The 9,811-nt window shown below is 63.9% G+C and overlaps 1 protein-coding gene across 1 annotated transcript; it reads left to right on the top strand.

Annotated features, from left to right (window-relative positions):
* Window positions 1-1,795: 1,795 nt before the first annotated feature.
* Window positions 1,796-7,416, top strand: TSPAN33 (tetraspanin 33). The gene is made up of 8 exons (XM_026044318.1): window positions 1,796-2,012; window positions 4,618-4,675; window positions 4,756-4,883; window positions 5,234-5,308; window positions 5,399-5,494; window positions 5,871-5,999; window positions 6,166-6,327; window positions 6,977-7,416. The coding sequence occupies exons 1-8, from the start codon at window positions 1,917-1,919 to the stop codon at window positions 7,076-7,078; spliced, it is 846 nt and encodes a 281-aa protein (XP_025900103.1). The 5' UTR covers window positions 1,796-1,916; the 3' UTR covers window positions 7,079-7,416.
* Window positions 7,417-9,811: the final 2,395 nt, after the last annotated feature.

Genomic DNA, 9,811 nt, shown 5'->3' with positions numbered 1-9,811 from the left:
CCTGGTCTACTTGTGTTGCACCACAATTTCACCTTCAGAGACACCTCCACGACCAACTCTAAGTGTCCACCACCTGATCCACACATGAACTACCAGATCTGTGCACTCGCAACCTGATCTAACCACGTACCACCTGATCTACATGTCCTTAACCGGATCTTCTGGCCCTCCACCAGATCCACCAGATTCCTCTACTCAGCTCTGGTGAGGCCGCACCTGGAGTACTGTGTGCAGTTCTGGGCACCCCAGTATAGGAGGGACGTGGAGCTTCTGGAGAGGGTCCAGAGAAGGGCAACCAGGATGATTAAGGGAATGGAACATCTCTCGTATGAAGAGAGGCTGAGCGAGCTGGGCCTGTTTTCTCTGGAGAAGAGACGGCTCAGAGGGGATATGATTAATATGTATAAGTTCAGGAAGGGAGAATGCAGGGAGGAAGGGGACAGGCTGTTCTCACTGGTGGCCAGCGATAGGACGAGGGGTAATGGCCACAAACTGAAGCATAAGAAGTTCCGTCTCCAGGTGAGGAGCAACTTCTTTACTGTTAGGGTGACAGAGCAGTGGAACAGGCTGCCCAGGGAGGTTGTGGAGTCTCCTTCTCTGGAGGTCTTCAAAACCCGCCTGGATGCCACCCTGTGCCACATGCTGTAGGTGTGCCTGCTTGAGCAGGAAGGTTGGACTAGATGATCTGTAGAGGTCCCTTCCAACCTTAAATATTCTGAAATATTCTGAAATATTCTGAAATATTCTGAAATCTACATGTCCACCAGTACATCTACACATCCTCTACCAGTCCTACATGTCCACAACCTGATCTCGCATGTACCACCAAATCAACCTGTCCTCTACCTGGTCTACTTCACCGTTACAGATTAGGGTGCCCGAGTGCATGTATGTACATGTGTGTGCATCCACGAGCACACGTGTGTGCATATGTGCACTGGCATCTGCAAGTGCATGTATGTATATGTGTGTGCATCTACGAGCACACATGTGTGAATGTGTGCACTGGCATCTGCGAGTACGCCTATGTACATGTGTGTGCATCCATGAGCACACGTGTGCATGTGTGCACTGGCATCTGCAAGTGCACATATGTGCATGTGGGTGAGCACACACATGTGCAGTGGTATCTGCGAGTGCACGTGTGTGCATATGTGCGCATCCATGAGCAGATGTGTGTGCATGTGTGCAGTGGCATCTGGGAGTGCACACATGTGCATGTGTGTGCATGCACAAGCACACATGTGTGCATGTGTGTGCCTGCATCCGTAATCACGTGCACATGTGTGTCCCGTGGAGCATTCACCCACGAGTGCACACGTGTGTCCAGGCGTGTTTCCACCTGCGAGCACATACGTGTTCACATGTATCTCTCCACCAGCACACGATACCCGGTCGTGTGCACCCCCGAGCGGGTGCATGTGCACAAGCGTGCATTTGTGGGTACGTGTGTGATTGGGGGTGCGCTGCCCCTTTAAGAGCGGCGGGGGGCGCGGGGGCGTTGCCCTTTTAAGAGCCCCCGTGTAGGTCCGGTGGGCGTTGCCCTTTTAAGAGCGGCGGGGCGCAGCGAACAGGTGCCGCGGCGATGCACAACATTGCGAGGGGGGGAAACAAGCCGGCGCTGAGCGGCGGCGCGCGCAGCCAATGGGAGCGGCCGCCGGCGGCGCGCGGGCCAATGAGCGGCGCGGAGTGAGGGGGAGGGGGCGGGGCTCTGCCGGGCTCCGGCGGCGCTCGCCGCGGGGGAGCCGGTTCGGCCGCAGCGGTGCCGCCGTGAGCGGGCCCGGCCCGGCCCGGTTCGGGTCAGTTGGGTTGGGTTCAGTTGGGCTGCGTGCAGCCTGGTTGAGGCCGGTCCGGTCCGGTCCGGTCCGGTCCGGTCCGGTCCGGTTCGGTCCGGTCCGGTTCGGTTCTGTGCGGCCATGGCGAGGCGGGCCGCGGCGCCGCACGGCGACGACTTCTCGTTCGTGAGCCCGCTCGTCAAGTACGTGCTCTTCTTCTTCAACATGCTCTTCTGGGTGAGTGCCCCCCCCCGGGGTCCCCCCCCGCCGCCTGGGCGCCCCCCGGCCCGCTATGGGCCGGCACCACCCGGGGGGGGGTCCTTTTTATTAGGGGTCCCCTCCCCCTATGATTGGGGGGGGCTGAACCCAGCACCCTGCGCTGGGACCCCCCATGGGGGTCACTGCCCCCTCTGTGGTGACAGGGACCCTCCTGTCACCCCCACATTGCTCTGGGGGGGGGTGTCTCTTCCCCCCCCCCCCAGGTGACAGGGACCCTCCTGTCACCCCCACATTGCTCTGGGGGGGGTGTCTCTTCCCCCCCCCCCAGGTGACAGGGACCCTCCTGTCACCCCCACATTGCTCGGGGGGGGGTGTCTCTTCCCCCCCCCAGGTGACAGGGACTCTCCTGTCACCCCCACACTGCTCTGGGGGGGGGGTCCTTTTTATTAGGGGTCCCCTCCCCCTATGATTGGGGGGGGCTGAACCCAGCACCCTGCGCTGGGACCCCCCATGGGGGTCACTCCCCCCCCCCAGGTGACAGGGACCCTCCTGTCACCCCCACGGGGGGGCCCCCTTGTCCCTGGGGGGCTCCCAGGTCCCCCCCATCCCAGGGCCCCGTCCCCAGCGGTGGCCCCGGGGCCGGGGGGGTCCCCGCTCCCGGTGCTGCCCCACGGGCCGGCCGGGGCTCCCCGCTGCGGCGTCGGGAAGCGCCTTTCCCAGCGCTCCCTGGCTCTTCCCGAGGGTTTTCCGCATGGGTGCCGGGCTCCCCAGGGTGCTGCCAGCCCGGCCGGCGCCTCCGAAGCGGGACACGCACGGGGGACACTGCTGGGGCCATCCCGGTGCCCTGGCACCCGCCGGGCGCCTTTCCCGCCTTCAGCGCCTCGAGCGGCTCCAGCTTTCCAGGGAAAATCCAGGAACGCCCACGGCATTCCCGGGATGGAGATAAGAGGGCAGGCGAGGCCCCTCCTGCCGGATCCGGGCGAGTCCGGGCGGGAGCGGCCGCTGCGACGTGTGACAAGCCCTGTATTCCCGGCCGGCGCCCGTGGATCCCGGGGGCTCCGTGTCCCTGGAGGCTGCCGGAGGAAAGGGAGAGCCCTCGGGCGCCCAGCTGGGCACTAGGGCACCTGTAGCGGGGCCCGTGGTGGCCTCGGCATGTGGAATTCCAGCATGGATGCAGCACGCCGGGATGTGGTGCGGGATTCCCTTGGGAGCTGACACCCCCCATCCAAACTTCCCATATGGAGCACAGGGGTGCCTGGCACTGCCCCTCCCTGCAGCTTCCTCCCAAATCCCCCCGCTCCGGCTCCACTTCCCTTCCCGCTGGGGCCGCTTCTCCTTTCCGTGGCTCCGGGTGTCTCCGGAAGGCCGAGCCCGGGCGGCCTCGCTCCTTTGGTCTCCCAGGATGTTGGTTGCCTTCCCGAGGGCTTTTTTTGGGATGAGGATCCCCCTCTTTCCTCGGGCAATCTTCCCCGGGGGCCGCTGCCCTTGGTGGCACCGGGGCCACCGCTGCCTCGGGGACCCCCTGCTGTCCCCGGGTCCCTCTGCAGAGCTGCTCCCAGCACGTCACCCCAGCCGGGAGCCGCGGATGCCGGCCCCGGATCCGCTCTGCGCCGCTCCTCACATCCCGGTGACTCGGGAGGGTTTCCATGCGGCTCCCGCGTGGCCCTCGTGTTATCCGGATGAAGTTGAGAGGACAACGGCCACAGCCCTTGTCCCTCGAGCCCGTCCCCTTGTCCCTCGAGCCCGTCCCCTTGTCCCTCGAGCCGATCCCCTTGTCACTCGAGCAAGTCCCCTTGTCCCCCAGCCCATCCCATTATCCTCAAGCCTGGTCCCCTTGTCCCCCAGCCCATCCCATTATCCTCAAGCCTGGTCCCCTTGTCGCCCAGCCCATCCCGTGGTCCCCCAGCCCATCCACTTGTCCCTTGAGCCTGTCCCCTGAGCCCTTCCCCTTGTCCTCAAGACTATCCCCTTGTCCCCCAGCCCATCTCCTTGTCCTCGAGCCTCGTACCCTTGTCCCTTGAGCCCGTCCCCTCGTCCCCCAGCCCATCCCCTCGTCCCCCAGCCCATCCCCTCGTCCCCCAGCCCATCCCCTCGCCGTACAGGCTTGTCCCATTGAACAAGCACAATTTCCCTTGGTACATCCGTGGTGACAAGTGCCCTCGCCATCCTCCACATGCCCAGGGCTGGGATCCAGGTGAGGCCACCAGCCTGGCACTGCCTGCGTCCCCTCCTTGTCCTTCACGGCCGCAGCTCTCCGAGCCCTTGGGACCCTCTCCCAGTTTCCACAACCTTTTGTCGGGAGTGCGGGGACCCAGGCCAGCTCCCTGCAGAATTCCCTGGAATTCCCTGGAGCGGGTGCTCCACCCCGGGTGTATCCTGGGGGATACAGGGGGATATTGGGGTGCCAGATGGCAGCTCTGAGGGGACAGGAGTGGGTTTGGATGTGGACTAGGGGCAGGACAGCGGCTCATGTCCCCTCTGTGTCCTCTGCAGCCACAGAACGTCCCCTCCGTGTCCTTGGCCCGTTTCGAGGAGGTGGCCCTGCTCATTGGGACCCGTGTTCCTGCAGAAGGGGCTGCTTGTGCCCGCAGGAACGGGTGACGTCCCCCGATTTGTCCCGCAGATGATCTCCATGGTGATGGTGGCCGTGGGTGTCTACGCGCGGCTGCTGAAACACGCAGGTGAGGAGAGCGGGGCCGGGGCTGCACGGGGGGCTGCACGGGACCCACGGGGGGCACCGCCGCTCACGGCGCCGCCGCAGAGGCCGCCGTGGCCTGCCTGGCCGTGGACCCCGCCATCCTGCTCATCGTGGTCGGCGTCCTCATCTTCCTCATCACCTTCTGCGGCTGCATCGGCTCCTTGCGGGAGAACATCTGCCTGCTGCAGACGGTGAGGCTGTCCCCCTGTCCCCCTGTCCCCTCGTCCCCCCTGTCCTGGCTGCGGCTCCCGGGGCTGGCTCCTACTTGCTCCCCGCGCTGCCCTGGGGACAACGCTGTCCCCCAACAGAGGTGACGCCGAGGGGGTTGTCACCCCTCCAACCAGTCCTCCAAGCTTGGTGGTGCCTGGAGGTCACCGGTGCAGAGAGCCGCCCCGGGCACCATCACCAACAGTGTCCACAGGTGGAGAATTCCAGCTTGGATCAGCCTCACCTGCCCTTCCCAGAGCATCCGCCGGTGCCGGCTCCTTCCCAGCGCCGGGAGGGTGCCCGCATCCCGCTGACGCCTTCCTCCCGCCCGCAGTTCTCCATGTGCCTCACCGTGGTCTTCCTCCTGCAGCTGGCGGCCGGCGTGCTGGGCTTCGTCTTCTCTGACAAGGTGCGTCCGGGGCCACCGCGGTGGCCTGGAGCGGGGCGGCGGGGGTGACGCGGGGACGGGGCGGCCGCGCTCACGTCCCTGCCGCCGCAGGCGCGCGGCAAGGTCAGCGAGATCATCAACGGCGCCATCGTGCACTACCGGGACGACCTGGACCTGCAGAACCTCATCGACTTCGGGCAGAAGGAGGTGCGCGCGGGGCCCCGGCGTGCCCGCCGAGGGACGGGGACGTGTCCCGTCCTGCTTGTCTCTCTGGCGTCTTCCCCCTCACCTCACACTATTTATCTGCTGCCCCGGGGCACGGGGGGTCCCCACGGGTGGCTCTTCCCAGGGGGATTTGGTGGGAATTTAGCCTGGAGCTAACAGTGCCTGGGAAAAGCGCCTGGAAAAGGAGGAAGAAGCTCCAAGGGTTCCTGCTTTGTCTCTGGGATGGGGGGACTGTCGAAATGGTGGGAAGAGGAGGGAATCTCGGGTATCGGGCGGCACCGGGAGCAGCAGAAGCCCCGCGAGCGGCTGGGCCGGTCCCGGGGGGACACTGAGCAGCCCCCCGCGCCCCTGCCCGCAGTTCAGCTGCTGCGGGGGCGTCTCCTACAAGGACTGGTCGCAGAACATGTACTTCAACTGCACGGCCGCCAACCCCAGCCGCGAGCGCTGCTCCGTGCCCTTCTCCTGCTGCCTCCGAGCCGCCGACGAGGTGAGAGCCGCAAAGAAAACCCTGGGATTTGGGCTCGGGGCTCCCTAGGGAGCCCACGGCGCAAGGGATGAGGGTGGCGCGGAGGGGACGTGGATAAGGGGACACATAGGGAGTCCCAGGACCCCCCTGTGGTTCCTGCAGAGCTGTCCCCCGTGTCCCCTCGCAGGTCGTCATCAACACCATGTGTGGCCAGGGCATGCAGGCCATGAACTACCTGGAGGCCAGCGAGTTCATCTACACCAACGGCTGCATCGACAAGCTGGTCAACTGGATCCACAGCAACCTCTTCCTGCTGGGCGGCGTCGCCCTGGGCCTGGCCATCCCGCAGGTGCCGCGCGGGGAAGGGGCTCCGGGAGGGCTCCCCAGGGTGCAGATGGAGGGTGCAGGTTCCGTGGGTGCCAGGGGCTGTCCCATGGGTGCCGAGGGGCGTCCTGCAGGTACCAGTGGGCATCCCGTGGGTTCCAAGGGGCATCTCCTGGGTGCCGAGGGGCATCCCGTGGGTACTGAGGGTGTCCCATGGGTTCCAAGGGGCATCCTGTGGGTGCCGAGGGTGTCCCATGGGTCCTGAGGGCATCCCACGTGTGCTGAGGCACATCCTGTGGGTGCTGAGGGCATCCAGTGGGTGTTAAGGGCATGCTGTGGGTTCCAAGGGATGTCCCACAGGTGACAAGGGGCATCCCATGGGTGCTGAGGACATCCAGGGGGTGCCAAGGGGCCTCCTGGGTGCTGAGGGTGTCTCATAGGTGCCAAGGGGAGTCCAGTGGGTGTTAAGGGCACCCCATGGGTGACGAAGGGTGTCCTGTGGATGACAAAGGGCATCCCATGGGTGCTGAGGACATCCTGTGGGTGCCAAGGGGCCTCTTGTGAATTCCAAGGGGTATCTCCTGGGTGCCGAGGGGCCTCCCATGGGTGCCGAGGGGCCTCCCATGGGTGCTGGGGGCGTCCGACGGCGCTCAGCGCCCGCTCCTCTCCCGCAGCTCGTGGGCATCCTGCTCTCCCAGATCCTCGTCAACCAGATCAAGGACCAGATCAAGCTGCAGCTCTACAACCAGCGGCACCGGGCGGACCCCTGGTACTGAGCCCGCGGGCCGGGCGCACCCCGGGGCGAAGGGCAGACCCAGCGCCCCCCAGAGAGGGGCTCAGCTGGAGCCAGGGCCAACCGCGGTCCCCAAGGCCGGGGACAGGACAGTGGCCACCTCTGCCGGTGACACTTTGGCCCCGCTGGCGCGTGACGCTGCTCCTGAACGGAGCCTCCCCACCCCAAGTTAACTGGAGTGAAGGGACAAGCAGCAAAGGGACGGGTGTCCCCGGGGCTGCCCCTGTGCCTGGGGATGGCTCCGGTGTCACCTCAGGAACCCCCGAATCCGCAGCGAGAGGGACGATGGCTTGAAGGGCACGGGGACTCGGGGACCCGTGTGCCTGGTGCAGGGGGACGTGTGGGGGCCCTGGGGACGTGAGGGCACCCTGGGGACTCGGTGCCTCGAGCTGTCCCGCGCTGCTTTGCGCCCCTGGGCACCTTCCCTTTGCTTCCGCGGAGAATAAAGCGAGACGGAGCTGGAGGTGCCATCGTGAGGCCGTGGGGACCGGCAGGGCGCGAGGCAGAGCTGGGGGGCTGGAGCGCCTCGGGATTGGGGGGATGTTGGCTCTGAATCCCGTGGGAGCAGAACCGTGGGCTGCTGGAATGGGAGGACCCCCCCGTCCTCTGCCTGTGCCCCCAGATGGGAGGCATAGCCCTGTAGTAGCCATCAGAGAATCCCCCGCATGGGGGAAATGTCCCAGGTCTCCTCACGGAGAGGTAGGGGGGGCAGAGGGACGTGGCCCCTGCTCTCCTCCCACCTTCCTCCTCCTCCTCCTCCTCCTCCTCCTGTCTCTGCGGTGCCAGGGAGGAGTCTGCACAAGTCGGGCCTGGCAAAAAGCCCCAACTTGGCACTTTTGGGTGCGAACGCTGGTGTCGGCCCTGGGGACACCCCCCCCCCCGCTGTCCCGATTCCCGGGAAAGCCATCCCGGCATTCCCAGCCGCTTTTCCAAGCGTGCCGCGGGTGGGATGTTTCCCTCTCCCCCGTCGGTCCCTTTCCGGCTGCGCTCGGGCTGCCGGGAGCGGGCGCTGCCAGCGGGACGCGCCCCCCGCCTCGGCCTTTGTGCCGCCGCCTCGCCCCCAAAACGCAGCTTTTCTCCCCAAAAAGCAGCTTCTCTCGTCCCCAGCAAGGCTTTCCCTGCCAAAAAGAGCTGCTTTTTGGCCAAAAAGAGCTGCTTTTGTCCAAAAAGAAACTTATTTTGTCCAAAAAGTGATTTCTCCCCCTAAAACCACAACTTCTTTCCCCTCTAAGTAACTTTTTTCCCCCCTCAAAGGTGACTCTTTTTCCCCCCCGAAGTGACTTTTGCCCCCCCAAGAGCCTCTTTTCTCCCCCCAAATCCACTTCTTCCACCTCAAAAACAACTTCTCCCCCCAAAAGTGGCTTTTTCAGCCAAAAGCAACTTCTTTTCTCCCCTAAAAAAGTTATTTCTCTCCCCCAAAGTGACTGTTCCTCCCCGCAAAAGGATTTTCTCCCCCCTAGAAGTAACTTTTGTCCCCCCAAAAGCATATTTTCTGCCCAAAAGCAACTTCTCTTCCCCAGGAAGCAACTTTTCTCCCTGCAAAAACTGATTTTCCCCACAAAAACAACATTTTTTTTCCCTCAAAAGTATCTTTTTTGCCCCCTAAAGTGATTTCTGCTCCAAAAAGTGACTTTCCCCTCCAAAAATAATGACTATTCTTCCAGAAAAGCAACTTTTCCCCAGAAAAAGCAACTTCCCTTCCTGCAAAAAAATGATTTTCCCTGCCTCCAAAACCAACTTCTCTTTCCCCCAAAAGTGTATTTTCTCCCCCAAAAGTGCTTTCCCCACGGGGAAGTGACATTCCCCTCCAAAAAACTAACTTTTCTTCCCCCAAAAGTGACTTTTCTTCGCAGAAGAACAGTTTTTCCCTGCAGAAAAACAACCTTTCTTCCATTGAAGTGATTTTATCCCCCAAAAGTTGCTTCTCCCTGCGTAAAAGTAACATTTCTCCCCCAAAACCAGCCTCTCCCGCACAGAAGTAACTTTTCCCCTCCAGAAATGCCTTTTTTTCCCCCAAAAAAAGTAACTTTTTCCCCCAAAAGTAACTTTTTTTCCCCCAAAAAGGAACTTTTTTCCTACAAAAGCGGCTTTCCTTCCCCAAACGAGGTTCTCCCGGAAAAAAAAAAAAAAAAAAAGGCGGCGGCGGCGCCTTCCCCCCCCCCCGAGCGGCCACTTCCGTCCCCCCCGAGCCGGGGGCGCCGCTCCCGCTCCGGTTCCGCGCGGCTCGCTCCGGTACCGGCGCCGGTACCGGCCCCGGGGCGGCGCGGGGGCCGCGGCGGCTCCGCTCCTCCCGCCGCGCCGCATTCCTGGCCCGGGCGAGCGCAACAAAGGGGCGCGAAGCGGAGCGCGATCCGGAGCCGCGAGCGCCAAGCGGCGGTCGGCGTTTGGACCGGAGCGGGGACCAGAGCCAAGACGGAGGAGCGGGGATCAGAGTTAGGGCCGGAGCGGGGCTCGGGACCGGAGCCAGGACTGAGGAGCGGGGGGCCCGGGACCAGAGCGGGAACTGGGACTGGAGCGGGGTCCAGAACTAGAACCGGAGCCAGGAGCGGGGATTGGAGTTAGGGCCGGAGAGGGGGTCGCGGACCGGAGCGGGGACCGGAGCCAGGACCGAGGAGCGAGGATCGGAGTTTAGGGCCGGAGTTTGGACCGGAGCGGGGTGCGGGAGCGGGGTGCGGGAGCGGCGCGGGCACCAGAGCTAGGAGCGCCGCGGGGCCCG

The sequence above is a fragment of the Nothoprocta perdicaria genome, unplaced genomic scaffold, assembly GCF_003342845.1.
Source record: "Nothoprocta perdicaria isolate Ctin4 unplaced genomic scaffold, notPer1 scaffold_359, whole genome shotgun sequence".
Taxonomy (NCBI): domain Eukaryota; kingdom Metazoa; phylum Chordata; class Aves; order Tinamiformes; family Tinamidae; genus Nothoprocta; species Nothoprocta perdicaria.
Note: the sequence above shows the minus strand (reverse complement) of the source record. Positions and strands in the feature narration are given on the sequence as shown.

What these genes read in the sequence shown, in the direction of transcription:
- TSPAN33 (XM_026044318.1), top strand. Translation starts at nt 1,917, where the DNA reads ATGGCGAGGCGGGCCGCGGCGCCGCACGGCGACGACTTCTCGTTCGTG. An exon ending in GCGGCTGCTGAAACACGCAG is followed by an intron (nt 4,676 to 4,755) that starts GTGAGGAGAGCG and finishes GCGCCGCCGCAG; the next exon opens with AGGCCGCCGTGGCCTGCCTG. An exon ending in TCGACTTCGGGCAGAAGGAG is followed by an intron (nt 5,495 to 5,870) that starts GTGCGCGCGGGG and finishes CCCTGCCCGCAG; the next exon opens with TTCAGCTGCTGCGGGGGCGT.